Consider the following 17,582-nt stretch of genomic DNA (forward strand, 5'->3'; position numbering starts at 1 on the left):
ATCTAAAGTGGTAGAGTCATCTGAACCTTTGTTATCTTTAATTCTGGAAGAAATTCAGGCACTTTGTGCGAATACTGATACTTTTGCGACAGAAGTTAAAAACGTGCACAAAGAAATCGCAAGGAAAATATCGGATAACTCAATTAAAATACAAGATAATAAAGTTAAAGTGGATTCTTTAACCCCACTTGTGGCGAAAATATCACCTATGTGCTCGCTCCTTTTGGATTTGGAAAATCGCAATAGACAATATAATCTACGCATATTCAATTTACCAGAAGAGGTTGAGGAAGCTAACTGTAGATTATATTTGGAGAACTTAATTCCTGGTCTCTTAAATATCAAATTTCCAGAAAAATTTGAAATTGATAAAGCTCACAGGATTCCTTCTCATCGCAATCCTCAACATACAAAACCACGTCAAATGATCTTCAAAGTTCTTTGTCACCATCATTTGGTATTGATCAGAAAAGCAGCACAAGAAATTCCCTCCTTGATGGTCAATGGGAATAAAAATTTTATTCATCAAGATTTTGCCAAAGAAACTTTTGCAATCCGCAAGGAATTCACTGATCTTCGTCCTCAATTACGAAGTCTTGGATACAAATATGGCCTTTTTGATCCATCGACAATGCGCATTTGGAAAGATAATTTTTCAAAATCCTTTCAGCGTCCTGAGGAACGGAGACATTTTTTAGATCAACAGTCACAGCATTCAATGGATACTCATGACCCTACTACTTGACTTCTATAAATTTGGTCTTTTCTGACATATTCATTAATATTTCTTATATTGGGCTCCAACGGTTCCAGTCATGTTTGTAGAGCGTGTGTGCATTTCACTTTTCACATGTATCTATTCTGTTTGTCTCTTTTTCTATGTTTTATTTTCTCCTTTCCCTATTACTTGTTCTGGATATTCTCTGATCATCTGTGCTTTTTTTCTTACCTTCCTCTTAACCTTTTCTCTCTTTTTCTTCCATTATGGCTAATATTAAAGTAGTTTCATTAAATGTTAAAGGTTTATCCAGTTAAACGTACAAAAATTTCCGATTATTTAGGTGGTTGCAAAGCTGATATTTGTTTTATATAGGAAACTCATATAGATGACAACATTTTAGATTATATAAAAAAAAGTGGGTTGACAATATTGCATCTTCGCCTGCTTATGGTAAATTATCCTTTTTGCAAAAAAATTGCGTTGCCAAATATTGAGTAAAACGTCCGATGCGGATGGGAGATATATAATCGTTAAAGTTCATGATTCAGTCATATTTTTAGTTAATGTTTATGGTCCTACTGCGGATGATCCTGTTCTTTGGGCTAATCTTTCAACTGAGGTTCTAAAGATTGGTAATGTTCCTTTAATTGTTGGAGGTGATTTTAATGTCATATCTGATCCTCTATTAGAAGGATTATCTCTTACCAAATTTCCCCCTCCTAAAGTTTATTATGTTTTTAAATCATTTCTTCAAACCACTAGGTTAGTTGATATTTGGCGTCTACATTTCCCTACAGACAAAGGTTTACATTTTTTTCAAACCCACATAATTCTCACTGTTGGATTGATTATTTATTAGTTACTAGACAACTAATTAACTCAGTCATTAATCCCAAGATTGGTATCATTGACGTTTCAGATCATGCTATGATTTCTTCTGTTTTAAATTTAAATCCAACTTTTTCTAAATAATCTAGATGGAGAATGAATAGTTCTCAACGAACATAATAAACCAAAACTTTTATCCGCCATTCATGATTATTTTATGCTTAATCCTGAAGGTTCTACTTCAATGGTTAATAGATGGGATGCTTTTAAAACTTATATTAGAGGGGTTACTATTTCTATTATGGCCCACGAAAAAAAGACCTTTAATGCAAATATAAAAAATTTTGAAAACAAATTGCGAAATTTGAGCGACTTTTTATTACGTCTAATGATCCTCAATATAGATGTAAGTTGCAAAAGCTGCGCTATGAATTTAATACAATTCTTAGTAAAAGAGCTGGCATTCAGATTTCTAGGGCCAAAGCCAAATTCAGTTTTAGCTAATTACTTGCGTGTAAAAAAAGATAAAACTCAAATCAACTCAACTCATGGCCCGAATGGTAAAATTGCTGCATCTCATAAAGATATTGTTTTAATGATTTTTTGGATTTTTATTCTAATTTATATAATCAACCCGATTTTCATAATGACTCCTTAATTGATTCTTTTATAAATTCATGTAGATTACCTAAGATATCTCACTCCGATAAAATCGGACTTGATTCACCCATTACTAAAGATGAAATTTTATCTGCCATAAAATCTCTTAAAAAAAAGACCCCCACTTGTGCCTAATTATCGTCCTATATCTTTAATTAATCAAGATTGTAAATTATATGCTAAAATACCAGCCACTAGATTAGCCCCTGTCTTAGATGCTATTATTCATCCAGATCAATCTGGGTTTATGAAAAATAGATATTCTGCTAATAATACAAGAACTTTGTTACATATCATTGAACAAGGTTCTTCTTTAACCTTACACTCAGGAGTTATGGCTTTAGATGCTGAAAAAGCTTTTGATAAACTTCATTGGCAATTTTTATTTCATACCAAAATAATAATTTAATTTTGGTGCCACTTTTATCCGCATGATTTCAGCTTTATATTTTGCTCCCACTGCTCGTTTATTTATTAATGGCCAAGTTTTGACTCAATTCTCCCTTTTTAGAGGTACAAGACAAGGGTGTCCCCTTTCCCCGCTATTTTTTAATTGGTATTGAACCTTTTCTTACTTCTATAAGAAATTGTGATATTAAAGGAATCAATATAAAGGATGTCATTATTAAAACCTTAGCTTATGCTGATGATGTGCTTTTATTTATCAGTGATCCCTTATCCTCATTCCCTTCCTTATTAGAGATTATAGTAAAGTATTCTACAGTTTCTGGATACAAATTAAACACTAACAAAACTGAATGTTTTCCCTTAAACATTTATTGTACTCCTGATATGATTCCCATGAATGAAATCATAAGGCAAAAGAATAAATTAAAATATCTTGGTATTTTATTCTCTTCATCCATAAAATCAACAATATCTTTAAACTGTAATTTTATCTTATAGTATATTAAAGAAAAAACGTCCAAATGGTCAAAATCTTTTACATACTTGCCATGGTTCCTACTCAATTTTCATTAAAGTTTTATAAAGATGTTGATAAACTTCTCTCCAAATTTCTTTGGAACAACAAATCACCTCACATTAGCTATAAAAAACTAAAAATGTCTAAATGTAATGCTGGGTTTGGTATCCCTGACTTTTTTCTTTATCATAAAGCTTTTATTTTAAAACAAAGTTTCATATGGTTTAATCAGTCCTCTTTACATAATCCCCCTACTTGGCTTCATATTGAACAATCTATTGTAAATCTATTTCCTTTACCCACTCTGTTAACTATGTCTAACAAATCATCATTTTTTCATAAATCTGTTATTCTTAAATCCACTAAAATGATTTTAACGATTTTGATTACATTTTTCTATTTCCCATGTATAATACTGAAGTCTTGTCATTATGGTATAGCAATGGTATTATATTGAATAGAAATATCAGTTTCTGGTTTTCATGGACTAAGGTAGGTATTTTTTATCTTAAAGATGTCTTTTCCAACAATACTTTCATACCATTTGAGGATCTACAAATAAGATTTGGTTTACCTCAATCTGATTTTATTAAATACGAATATTTATGTAATTCGATTCTAGATTATTTTCCTCAAGATTTTCCATCTAATGTTAAAGCTGACTTATCAATTTATATCCAAACTATATCAGCGTCATCTCATGGTGTTTGTATTTTATATAAAAAAAAATCTATTACTCTAGGAAGTACCATAAATATGATTTCAACGTTTTGGAATAATGAGCTTTCACTTTCCTTATCTAGTGGTACATGGCAAAATATTTGGCTTAGTAATATATCTGGATGGTTACCTGTTTCACTTTATTAAACCAATTCTTATATTTTATTTTTAATTGTTTATGGACACCATTACGTTTATTCCAAGCTAAACTTCTCCAATCTACAACATGTTGGCATTGTAATTTACATCCTGGTTTGTTACAACATATGCTTTATGATTGTCTTTTAGTGTTTAAATTCTGGAATGAAGTTTAGGACATTATTGAAAAGATATTAAATATTCATGAGGATATATCATACAAATTGTTAATATGCAAATCTGTTATTTTATCACAGAGTTTAAATGTTCTTGAAGGTAAACTTTTTGATTTCTTAATTTCAGCTGCGTTAAAATCCATTACTTTCTGTTGGAAAGATGTTTCGATATTATCAATTCGTGCTTGGTGGTCATGGGTTATTTTTACAAGAAGAGGTGCTCAGTTATCCTTGTCTGGGATTAATCATAATTCTAACTCTTATCATCCATTCTAGATACCTGTTAATGTTTATTTATCATCCTAATGGTATATTTATAGCTTTTTTCCCTTTTTATTGTTCATATATTTCATTAATTAATAAGATATAGTAGCTCTATTTATAGCTTACACATTCATTATTTTTGGATGTTTCCCTCCCCCTACTTCCCTTTTTATTTCTCTTTGAATGTGAATAGTTTCAAATCTATTGTAATGAAAATGTTGATTTTGTATTTTATATATTGTAATAGATATTATTGCTCAATACTATTTTTTTATGTATGTACATGTTTACTGTCCATTTAAAAACTTCAATAAAATATTTTGAATTAAAAAAAAAAAAAAAAAGCTTTCCACCATCAGTGAAAATCCTTCCTCACATTAAGCAACCACAAAGTTCCAGAATCTGTAATACTCCAGTATTTTGGGCCTCCTTGCCCTGGCATTGCCTCTTTTCACTCAACGGGTTAACTTTCCACAAGAACTTCAATCCCTTCCTCTTCAAGTTTTACTTCTCCTAAAAGCTCTGACTATTGAATTGGTTCCCTCTGTCGCACACCCCTGTTTGCTGGCCGCCTCCTTTTAGAATTACCTTTAGGTAATTGCATGTTGCTTTGTTCAGTTTATGGTATGTTCTTCTAAATTCAGCGGTGTACTTAAATCCACTCCATTGTTTTACCACAAAAAAATGTTTAATCTAGGCTACGCTTTGTTGCTCACTGATGTATAATTACCGTTGCTGGGTTCATGCTTAAAAAGTAACATTAGTTTTTTTTAAATTTGCTTTGAATTATGGTTAACGGGAATAAATAAAACTGTGATGGATGTCACAGCCTCAATTCCAAATGTAGACCTACCTAGGTGGCCCGGTTTTCAACCCAACTGCCCCTGCATCCCATCTGCCATTGCTGCCTGATCGGTAAGAGGCTCCTGACTTCATCAGATGAGGGACGATGGTGTTATCTATGCCCAAGCTGAAATTGAACATGCCCCTGCAAACACAACACCATGCTTTTGATGATGAGGGCCTAATGTGGCCAGGCACATGACATGTGGGTCATGTGTAGTGGTAAGAAGAAGCCGGGCTTAAGAAGGACTACGGTTACATATGTCTGCCTCCCCTGCACAGCCACTTGTACCTGCTGTTATGGCATGCTGGAGGCATTCACAGTTTGTTGTCTGCCATTAACAATACTCTGTTTGGCCCTATGGATGCCCTACAGACCTCAAAGGCCAGATAGGTGTTATGATAACTATTGATTAATTGGAGATGGTGGGAGAGGAGTCGTCTGCCAACAGAGGGTGTTATGATTCCTGCCTTCACATAGCTAGGCGCAGTAACCACTGTTAATGCCGTCATCTCCTGAGAAGGCTTTGGGGCTTGTGAGCACACCCAACATCCACCCCATCCCCTCATCAAATGCCGTGCTCCGTTGATTGAGTCAAGAGCTTCATTGAGCTTGGATTTCCCTCAAAGGGCAGGGGAGGGGCCCTACAGTCCTCAATAGCTGGCTTACGGATGGGCTTCTCTATTAATGTATTCCCTTGCTCATAGCTATCTTGAGCTAAAGTTGTACTCGATAAGCCTTATTGTTTAATTATATATGCTATCAATGGTTCTTTAGGTCAGGTGGGGCATTCGATATCATGCTCGATTCCTTCTCGAAGGAGTGGAGCGGATTATGATCTCCCCCCACTCCCTGAAGGAGGGGAAGGCATATTGGATCCAGTCGACAGGACCCTGGAGCGTTCTCGGTGGGCCATTAGGTGCTGTCTTTCTCTGCTGCTGCTGCTACTCCATTGCTGCAAGGTATCTGAACGAGCAGGCCCATCTCAGCATGCATTAAAGTGCCTACCACTGCACACCCCACCAAATTGGAGACCATGGACATGGCTGTGTTCTACTCGTTACGGCGTGTCCAGTGGTTACTGGGTCATTCAGTTTGCTAACACCGTCTGCTTTTACAAAGTGTAAGCATATTCAACCTTTTCCCAACATTGTTTGGATTATTAAGGGAGATGGGACCAAGCCAGAGACATTCAGTCTGCCCTTTTGGAATACATATAAGGTGTCCTGAGCCACTTTGAATTGTTGTATGGACAGTTATTGATGTGTTTTCACTTTGGGTCATCATTCTTCATTGTTTTTTTAAGTACTAAAGACAATGATGTGTTTTGATCCACGGTTTAGAACTTCAAGCCCTGTTGTCAGCCCAGACACTCTTGCAGCTTGTTGCTGCATCACAAGTCCTGCCCCACCCTTTGTTTTGCGATCACACAGAGCTAAACAAAATGCATAAAGACGTTCTTCTGCCACTGCAAGCTTTTCTCACCAATGCAGAGGACTGCTTGCTTAGCATTTTCATCCTTCCAGTGGCTTACCATTCCCAAAACATGGCCCATTTCAATGCAAAGCTGGGCCTTAGCCTTTCCAGGACCACTTATCTCCATCAGCAGTCTGAGTAGTCCACAATCACACATCATCAAGAGCACAAACAGGCCTCAACATTTGATCTTTGGAATCACTGATTGTGATTATTGGTGCAAGCTCCGTTCTATTTATCAGACAAGGTAAGTAGGTAAGTGTGTAAATGTGTGTGCATTTTTCCTAATCCGAATTCCCTCCAGTAGGTAGAGTAATAAACACTTTTTTAATGCTCTACTGTCAGTGTTGTTACTTGCCAGGGTAAAGTAGTTGCCTTACTCTGCAATATTGTTTGTGGTGCAAGGTACATGTGCCAGATGTTGTATTTTCTTTTGTACATCTCCTGCCCAGAGCTCAGCAAGCTCTCCTGACATCCCCCACCCGCTTAGGATACATCTGCGGCATGGTACACACATATCCACTTAGTAACGCCATAGAGAGGGGATCCCAATTACTAAAACTCCCACAGGGCTACCTTTATTCTGTAAAGCTCAGAGCACTTATCCCAGAATTATGTCTGACACACATGGGTAATCGTTTTGAGGCTTAATAAAATAAACATTGTTAACCCTACAGTGTTGTCCTTGTGATTTTCTGCAGATATGCGTTTAATTTCACCATCAAAGATTTTAATCGTGTCATGTTGACTTTATCTTTCATCCTTAGAAATTGGTCACTGAGTATTAGTAGAACCCCTAGTAAACACCTAATAGTGATGAGACAATTTAGATTCCAATATGGGCTATGGAACTCAGAAATGTAATTCAAAACACATATCCACATTAAAGAAAAATGTCTTTCATATATCTAGATTTTTATTGCTCCTAATGAGAACTGCGTTGCCTTCAACCTGCTTTGGCTTAAAAGGGTAATGCTACTTTGATTTGTTTTATATTCCAGTGATTTTGCTACACGCGATCCAGAACTGCTTGTACGCAGAATAGTATGTGCTCTATGGTGAACCTTTTGAAATCTAGAATCATTCTCTTTGGAACCAAAGCAGGTAACAGAGCCCTCAAACTCTGTTTTCTGTCAGGCTGGCACTGACCCCCATCATTGAATTTTAATACAAACGCATCCTCTCTCACATTCTCAGCATTTGAATGCTACATAGAAACTCTGCAGAAAACCACTTTGATTGCTGGCGATTGCTCGGGCCACATTCTATACCATCCTTTTTTTTTTTGCCTGCTTAGCCACTCTAGACAGAGACAAGCCATTTGCCAATCAGACTTGATCCTGCTCTAGTAAAAACTGCCTCTAGTGAAAACTGCCGTTCCAGGTCCTTTCTAGAGGGGAACCAGACCAGTTTGGGACTTTTTATGGTTCGATAGTGAGGTGTAGCTCAATTCCTATGGCAGTGTGTGCACAGGATCCTCACCTGGGCATGTCTGTCGCATGCAAGGCAATAAACAACAAAGTAATGAAATGTACTGCATTCCATACCATCGTTTTTTTACCCACTTTGAAACTCCACACATTTCCCTTAATGAAAAGTTAAGATGCTAACTAATATACAAATCCCACAATTAAGAACCTTTGAAGATTGGTATATTTACACCAGGTCCACTCAACTCTGCAATCCAGTGAAAATATTTTACTGGGTGATTCCTACCTCTGCAATGATTTCACTTCAACTCAGACATTTTGTCAGGAAAAACAGCCATCTTCTCAGTCCAGCAACAAAACCACACACTCAGTAGGTCACACAATTGATCTACTACCTTTAATTTTTCTTCCCTACAGTAGAGAACATGTAATGCACAGAACACAGCAAAGCTCTGAAACCATTAACCATGAACACAGTTTAGACTGGCACCGGTGATGGGTCCCCACTCCAGAATTCAGGTAGAAAACCTCATTGACAATGGGGACAGAGCTGTTCAGGGGACGTGGTTGAGGTATTGAAGTCCTGGTGTTCCATTTGGGTTCTTTGTGGGAAATGCGTACTCAACCCTAAACTAGATTGGACTTCAGTGCCTTTTATCTACTTCAGTGCCTTTTTAGAATTTTCTCTTCTTAGACCATATCAAAAGCGTGGAAGAGCACTTGTGGACTTTAGTATCGGCATCTTTGCTTCATTCTTCCAATTCCTTTGTCTGAGTTAGACAATGTCCTAGCATGGAATTATAGATTTGTTATCACTTGCATGGAATGGCTGACCTAAGAATGCAAAATTGCGGATTTTCAGCTAAAAAATATGAATTGTTAAAATCACAAATGCTACTTTCAATAAATCACTCATTTTAAATTTTGATTGGTCTCTCTTTGCAACAAGTATTCATTTATGTTATTTTTTCCTAACACCCAGTATTCATCAGGTCATTTGATGTTGTGGACAATAAAAATTAAAGAATGTGGTATTTGCAGAATAGTAAGACCACTAAAGGAGTCTTCTTATTTAATTATCGAGGACCATACCATGCTGTTTTTATGGCAATTGACAAGATCTTTCTCTGCTTTCAAGATGTAGCCCATTTGGCCTAACATAATAGTCCATCTTGCAAATGGATTCAATATTGCATTTAATATTGTGAAACTGTTGGCATGTAAGATGCAAAGTATGAAATATGAACAATGTTCCCCAGTGTTTAGTCCAAGAAATGTTTCTTTTCAAATTGCAGTATCCAACTGAAGACGATATGATTGAATGGGCTAAGAGGGAAAGTGAGAGAGAGGAGAAGGAGAGACTTGCCAGGCTAACTCAGCAGGAGCAGGAAGACTTGGAGCTGGCAATAGCACTCAGTAAATCTGAGGTGTCGGAAGCATGAAGAACTAGGACAATGCTCTTTCTTACATCAATTGTGGGTTGCCTATCATTGAAAGCTCAAGCTATTTAAAATATATTATTTACTTGTGGAGACTGCCTTTGAACGAAATGTTTCAAAAGGACATGACTACAACTCAGTTGTTACTTTTAGTGTCATCCAGATTTGTAGGAAACCCACGTGTATTTGTGAGCTGTAACCCTGACTCAGGGTGAAGGACCCTCTTAATGAAAATGGTTCTAAATATGTCCTTACCTGTGTTAAAAAGCTAAAGCAGTTTAACTTGAGATTTTTCCCTCTATCCACAAAATTGGAAGCAATAGATTATTTCCTCTAATATTTGTAAATATGATTTTAAAATTTAGGTAGAATAAAGAGCCTATCTTTTTCTCACATTCTTCACACACAATCATGTTTGGTTTATATAAATACTTTTTTGAAATATTTTGCTCTTTATTTACCAGGTGAAAGGTTAATCCTGGAAATGTACAGTACTTTATTTTATATATGTATATCTATATTCTCTCTTTAAAATGAATAGATGCTCTGGGATTCGACTTGGAATTTGTCTTGTACTCTTTTTTGCTGGATGCCCACTAGGAAAATGGTCTGGTATGCTATGTACAGGTCTTTCGGAACATTTGACATTCATTCTGTTTTTGCGTAATTCTGAACTATTTTTTGAGAAACCTTACACTCTACTACATTGTGTATTGGGGTTTCTTCACAATGCTTTGTATAAACCTGTTCTTGCCTTGCTACTTGGGAACCATCTGACCTGAGGAATGCACAACGATCCTGGGCACTTGACAGGCTGACTTGGTTTGCAGTTGGCACGACTGGTGCATGAAACATGCAGATAATGAATTTGAGCTATGGTTAAACAAAGTTTAGAATAACATTATAAACTAGCAGATACACCCTGAAAAGTTTTTTTTTGTAACCACTCAAATCATTCCGTGATTGATCTAATTTTAAAGTTAACTGTTTAATGTTTGATAAACCAAATTAATGTATTGTCCTTTATTGACACTGAATTTACTGAATATCGATTATTTTACACTTGTTCTAGACAATATCTTTTTCCCATAATGTTAGAAAATATGAAACTCATCAGTTGCCCGTATAGTTTGATATAATGCCCTGACTCTTCAGACCTAGAAAGACCTCGCTAGAGTAGTGTAGGGCAAACTGCAAGCACTTGCATCTGTTTGACTATATTGTTCCTGTTCTAAAGGATACTAATGTGAATACCACTAATGTGGGGAGTTGCTAAAAGAGATGATCGTCTGCATCGGTTCACGTAGTTCTGAGGAAGAGGATCATTTTTTTTTTACCAGCCGAAAGAAAACAAAAAGCTGCTTACAAGATTTTCAATGTAAAGGGAAACCTCTTATCAAGTATTAATACATATCAATAACTTATATTCATAATGTAAATGTACTGCGTATACTAACCTTGACTCTTTTACTGGACTTTATAGATTCTTAACTTGTGTTGAAAATGTATACACGGTGGACCAATATGTTAAAATGTGTACATATTATATTCATGCTTACCTCTGCTGAACAATACAAGTCTTGAGTAACTTGATGTTCTATTGCATTTACTGACTTTTGACATTCTTCAGAACCTGTGTTGAAGAATTAAAAATAAACCACTGGTATGAGATCAACACCATTAATTAAATACAATTTTAACTGGCTTTTTAAAAGTTGTTCGGGTGGTGTAGGCTTTGTTAATAGCCTTTTATTTGTATGTTAAAATAATCTAACTATACCCTGTAATTATGAAGATAAAATGTAAGTAACAAATAAAATGTAAATTGTCAATTTTTGGCTCGGTTCATTTGCCTCTTGCAGTCAAAAAAATATAAACATTAACATTGTGACCAGTCTGAAGTGAAATGCCTGGTTGGATTCCACTTGGGCATCTTTTCAGAAAGTAACCTGATTGCTTCATAGTGGCAGTATGTCAGTATTACCTACATAAATATTGGCTGCCACTATGATATCTAGGTAAGTATGCATAGGTTAGGGTACATTTACTATGAACGCCACATCTACTAACCTTGATGACAGCCATACTGTCAAGGTTAGTAACTGTAGAGTTAAGAATGGTAAATCTACACTTACTCGTATATGCTTACCTTGATGATATAGTTGTATACTTTTCTGCGAGCTATATTCCTACAGGTCAGTATTTAAACCTTGATATTGTTTCAGTACTTTTATAGGCATATTTTAAGTTTTCTCAATCCATGGTATTTTACATACATAATTCTTACAGACTGTATACTCTGAGATGTTGAGTTACATTACACAAAGCGCTGAAGCAGAGAATTCACCAAATAGCCTTCAATAGGGTACTTTACCTCTGTGCAGCAACTTTTTTTTTAATCTATTTGACCCTGAATGATAGTTTTTAGCTTGAGCTTACCAAAACTGTGGGCTTTCCAAGAACATAGAGGGTCCTGCAGTCCGCTCTATTGCTTACCCTTGGTTGTCTTTACTGTCACTCATTTGCCTGCTTCTTATTCGCTGGCTTTCCTTGTTTATCTTGTGGAGCCTGAACAGAACTGCTGTCTCTTCGAGACATTTAGTAAGTGGCTTTTAAAAGTGCCACCAGAGGCTTTTGCTGGCCTCAAGCTTGCGGTTACGCGCGCAGCCGCCAGCTTTCAGCGCCTGAGGCTCTATCTGGAGAGCGAGCACTTTCACAGGCACAAGCAGAGGCGCCATATGGCTTTCCTCTCGCTCGGCCAAGTGCGCGCGCGCCTCGCTTCAATGCCCCTCCCCCTCCCCCACCTTTCCTATCCTTCCTCTCCGCCCCACTACGTCACAATTTCTCACTCCACTTACCCGTCTTTAGCCCTTTCACTTACATTTCACAGATTTCATATGTCATTTGCCCTCCATACCCTCTTCCTCCCCGTTCCTTTCTAACCCCAGCTTCAGTTTTCACTCCTAACACCCTTTTCATCTACCCCATGTCCACATAGCCCCCAGTCTGCCTTTCTATTCTCTCTCCCCCTCGTCTTCTTAGTTTCCTCCCTTTCCCACTTTTCACGCTCTCCCCCTGAACCTCTTTCCCCACTGTATCGCCATTAGCCCTGCCCTCTCCTCTCTTCACACCTATCTTTTTCACCTCTCTGCCCTTCTCACACCCATCCTTTTCCTCGTGGCCTTTAATTTCTCTCACCTTGTCTCGCAGCCTTGGCTCCCCATCCCTTTAACTCCTTTATTTCTCAAATTCACCTTCGCCACCCCCTCTCATCCAATAATCTCCAATCTATCCCATTTTCCTCTCCATCTCTCCATTCTTCTTTCTTCATTCCTACTTTCTCCCTCTTTAAGTTCCCTACCCCCCCTCTCTAACCTTCTCCATCTCCCTCTTCGCTTCTTCCCTTGCCCCCTTTATCCTCTTTCTCCACTTTACATCCTTCTCTTCCTACCCCCCTCACCCCGTTTACACTTTCTTTCCCTCTTCTCCCATTCATTCCTCTCTCTCTTCGTCTCCCCTCCCCTACCCCTCCCATCTCATCTCACCTCCTCCCCAACCCCGCTCTTTTTGCTGAAGATGTGTTGTGATTTCTTAGTGATGCCGGAAAATGCTGCTTAAGTGCCTAAAATAGGCAGAGCAAAGGAGCTCTCTATCTAGCATTCAAGCCTTATTTCTGTGTTTCATTATTCTTGATGACTGGGCTGTAATTGGAAGCTGTCTGACAAGTGCTTTTCTGGGGACCTGTGTTTGTGCGGAAGGTAAGAGGCGGGGATGCTCAGGGGTATTTGTTATTAAAATGTGCACATTTCAAGGAGTTGGTCTTTGCAAGGCGGACTGCACTCAGCTGGAAATCTTTCACGCAGTTAGTGCAAGCTTCCTGTGATCACTGGCAGTGGAAGCCCCGCCCCAACCCACTCACTAACAGTGGAAGGTTACCCCCTGCATGGTGTGCGGCAGAGGTTTGCAGCCCTGGGCTGCAGGGTTGCAGAGTGCAGACACAATGCAGTGGAAGCCTGGAAAAAGTGAAGTATATGGATAAAGTTTATGGAAGCCCCCTAGCAGATTTTTGCACTGTAAATTCAAACATATTTCTTAAAGTACCCAACTGAGAAGCCAGCCTGTTGCTAGGCACCCGGGTGTCATGAATGGGCGGTTGATGGCTCAGCATCTTCTCTGATTGCCTCAAGGCAGTCGCCCTTTCATCCAGATGTCACTCATAATGGGCGATGGGTGTTTACTTTTCTTTCCTTGATGACAAATGGGGTGAATTTTATAATGTGAAATAAGTCAGTCAGCAGTCAGGAGTAGAGCGAGTATTGATAGAAAAGCTGCAGAATGTCACATGTTTTCTAACACAATAAAATGTAATGACCTTTTCAACCATTACAAAATATATTGTCAGCAAGAAAAGTTCCATTGAGACACATTGTTGTATTTGTAATTCTGAGGTAAGAGGGAATTTTAATAGGATCAAAACGAACCAAGACACTTGTGTGATGCAAAAATTATAAATACACACAGAAATAAGATTTATGCGCATTATCATTTGTACCTAGGTTTATCAGTAAAGGTGCATGACTGATGCTAATCTAATGGCCATTTCAGTTGAAAATATGCTCTGTAAAAAGCAGCACCCTAGCACACCATGTTTAGTCATATATTTGGGACAATGAGCTGCACAGTGCACCACTGGCCACACACTACTTGTACACCATTCTTGTGCCGAAGGGCGTGGCTCATTTGCTACACTTTGCATAACACTTGGATTTTTACAGCCCCTACACTTCAAGGCAGGGCTCTGAGAGTGCTTGTTGGGCTGGAGCTGTCCGTTCTCATAATTAAGTTGAATTGAGGTTTTCAACCCTCAAATTGGTTCTTTGAAAAGTACAGCGATGTCTCCACAGAAAGTAATTCTAAGTCAAAAGGCATTTAATTCAGTCAGTTGCAGTTCTAACACCATCAGGCTACTTTATTGGCAAATAAATGAATGAATAATTCAATAAAAACAATAAATACATCTCCATCAGCTTTATAGGTCTTGGGCAATAATTTTAGTTCAATCTAATAATTTAAGTTACAGGTCCTGCATATATGATGACATTGGCATAGCCAATAGGTCTCGCCTTTGGGACCTTATAAGTGTTTAGCCATGCAACTGTTGATTTTGATGTACTAAGGATATTGTGCTGCATAACTAAATACTTATAAGGTCCCAAAAGCGAAACCTATTGGCTATGCCAATGCTTGTTTCTTTTGTCTTAAGCACTCAACAAGAGTACATGTTTTTTCCAGCTATCTCTGTAGTGTGCCTCTCTCCCCCCTCTGCGCTCCTTGTAACTCGCTCGCCCCATATTAGTCTCTCTCTCCCTCTCTGTGATGTGAAGCAGTGAACAGACCTGCTGACTCAGGAGCGGTTTTGAGCCTCGGCTCAACATCCTGGGATTATGGATAAATCACTTAATCTCCCTGTGCAGCGCCTGGATACCCTCACGGGTGATAAGCCACGCTAAATAAATCTACAAATGTATTTATTTTATATGCTCGCCCTTGTGTACTTTTGCTCCTGCTCGCTTCCTTGCCCATGTGCTTCTCCCCCATATCCATATTGGGCTCTCTTGCCCATTTGTTTTCTCACCCTGCGCTCCATGTTGCTCGCTCCCATGCCAGTTTACTTTTCTGTCCCCTCACTCGCATCCCCTGTTTTGCTTCCACGTGTTCCCCTTTTTGCTTCCCCCATCTACTTTATAAACATATATATGCTATTGTACTTTTTTCTTTTAATTTACTGATGCAACTTGGATCTGTAAATAAAAAGGTGCCTGTATTACCTCCTCGTTAGTCTTCCTCGCCACATGACTAACACAGTGAGCTTCAGCTCCACAACAGAACCCTCCAAAGCAAAAAAGTCAGCATCCCATGCCTCCCATCCCTTCCCAATATGGCTGCCCCATTACACCCATGACCCCTATAAGAGGCGGGCCGGCCCAACCCATCAGTCTGTTTTTTTTGTTCTGCACTCTCTCCAGAGCGCATCAGGTGAGTGGTGCCTGCTGTAGCAGGTGCGTGGGTCCAGGGTTGGAGGTCCTGCTCTAGCGGACCCTAGGGGCATGGACCTTGTTTTGATTCCCCTACTTGTTTCCCCCGGAGTGTGTGGCGGTTGCTGTGCTTGTACCGGTGAGGCTCTGCCTTAGCGAGCCGTGGGTTTTCAGGTAAGGGGGGGGGGGGGGTTTGCGTGGGGGCCGGTCTTTCCGGTTCCCTTGTGTGTGGCATTCCCTTCGCCGCCCGCCTTTCGTTGTATTCTGCGGGCGGCGGCTGTACGGAGCTTTGACTTCCGAGAGTTGCGGGCGGGTGCTTTACATTTCTCAGACCCTGTTGACATCTCCTTCCCCGAGCCGCGTATTCGCCTGCCCGCCTGCCCCTCGTGGCGTTGGGGGAGGCGGCGGCTCTGCGGGGCTCGGTCCGACTGTGGGCCGCTGTGCGGCTCCGGGCGCGAGGATTTATGCGCCGGGGCAGCCTTGGGAGACGCATGCTTACCTGCGTCCAGGTTCACTCTTCCGGGTTGGGAGCGCTCCGGGGTCGGCGGCGTTGCTGGCTGCACGCTGTTGATCCTCGCGGCTGTGGGCCGGCTAGTTGTCCTGGGGGCGGGGATTCATTGAGGGCGTGTCCCGCCGGGTGTTTCTCCCGCCTTCCTTGCCTTTTTGGGCGCCGAGGGTTTTCTTTCGATTTGTCTCGCTATTCCTGGTGTGTCTTTGCTTGCTGGTGTACTGTGGTTCTCGCGCTTCCTGCATAATGGAGGGTGGGGATGTCCATGATGGGGATGTCCTGCCCTCCCAGGCTCCTCCTGACACGATTGCCCTGCGGTCCTTTCAGGACATGTTTCAGACCGCTGTTTCGGCGGCTTTTGTGCAGCGCTCGTTGCCAGGTCCCTCCTTCCCAATCCGTCCTCGCTTGCATCCCTCCTTGGTCTTGGTCACGGGTTCAGTTCCCGGCGGGTCCGCTCAGTCCTTTCTTCTATCTGGGGTCTATAAAATGAGTGCCTTTAAGTTGGGTGTCACCTAAACATCTGTTATTCAGCGCCAGCATTCCTGTAGTGGTGAACGTGCGCTTTCCGATTACGCAGGTTCTGTGAGGTTGTCCTACACGGTCAATACCCGTACATAATGTTCTGTGTGTTGTCGTGCGTTTGCTGCCTTTCTTGCGCTGTGCCTCTGGTTATCGGGGCTCTCACAGGCCAGGGGTTCGATTCCCGCACTCTCTTATCTATGTGTCATAAGTTGGCTGCTCTTTCTGGCTCTTCTTTTGTGATGGTGTTTGATGTACGCTGTCCGCTCTGACTGCTCTGAGACGCCGGTCGTCTCGCTTTTTTGTGATCCTTCTGTGGTTGGTGAGTGCTCGCTTCGGCAGCACATATGCTATATTTGGATCGATGCAGAGAGGATTTGCATGGCCCCTGCGCAAGGTTGACACGCGATTTCGTGTAGCGTTCCATGTATGCAGTTGTTTTGTCCTGCTTCTGGGGCTTCTCGGATTCCTTGAACCAGGGGCTTTAGCTCTTTGGTTAGTCTTGTGCCTCTGGTTATCGAGGCTGTCTCAGGACTTGGGTTCGAGTCCTGCAGATCGCTGTCACGGTGTCATGGGTTGGCATTATTTCGAATGTCTGCTTTGAGGCTTTGCTTCACTTTTCCGGTACGCGTGTTCTGTCCTGGTGGTTGGGGGTGTTGGCTGAGTGCTTGCCTCTTCCTCCTCCGGTTCTGTTTTTCCCTCTCTTGGCTACTGTGCCATGCGGGACTTGTCGCCCCATTGGGTGCGTTGTTGTGTGCCGTTGGCCTGGTGTTCTGTTGCGTCCGCTTCGGGCGCCTCTGTTTCTCCTCTTGCTCTGTCTCTGTCGCTGTGGCTATGTGGGGGTGGGATGCGCCGCCCGCCTTCCCTTCGGGTGCGGGCAGTGGAGGTTGTAGGCGGTT

General features: G+C 40.3%; 1 protein-coding gene and 1 non-coding gene across 3 annotated transcripts in view; both read left to right on the forward strand.

Annotated features, from left to right (window-relative positions):
• Positions 1-11,453, forward strand: part of EPS15 (epidermal growth factor receptor pathway substrate 15) — an 819,466-nt gene extending 808,013 nt beyond the window's left edge. For both annotated transcript variants that reach the window (XM_085602646.1, XM_085602647.1), the window contains exon 25: positions 9,478-11,453. In XM_085602646.1, the coding sequence (XP_085458772.1) occupies positions 9,478-9,624 (147 nt within the window). In that variant the 3' untranslated portion in view covers positions 9,625-11,453. The remainder of the gene's footprint in view (positions 1-9,477) is intronic.
• Positions 11,454-17,009: 5,556 nt separating this feature from the next.
• On the forward strand, positions 17,010-17,116 carry LOC146834988 (U6 spliceosomal RNA). Its single transcript, XR_014960892.1, has one exon. It is a non-coding gene; the product is annotated as a U6 spliceosomal RNA (small nuclear RNA).
• The last annotated feature ends 466 nt before the right edge of the window (positions 17,117-17,582 follow it).

Source organism: Triturus cristatus, chromosome 4_2, assembly GCF_964204655.1.
Source record: "Triturus cristatus chromosome 4_2, aTriCri1.1, whole genome shotgun sequence".
NCBI lineage: Eukaryota > Metazoa > Chordata > Amphibia > Caudata > Salamandridae > Triturus > Triturus cristatus.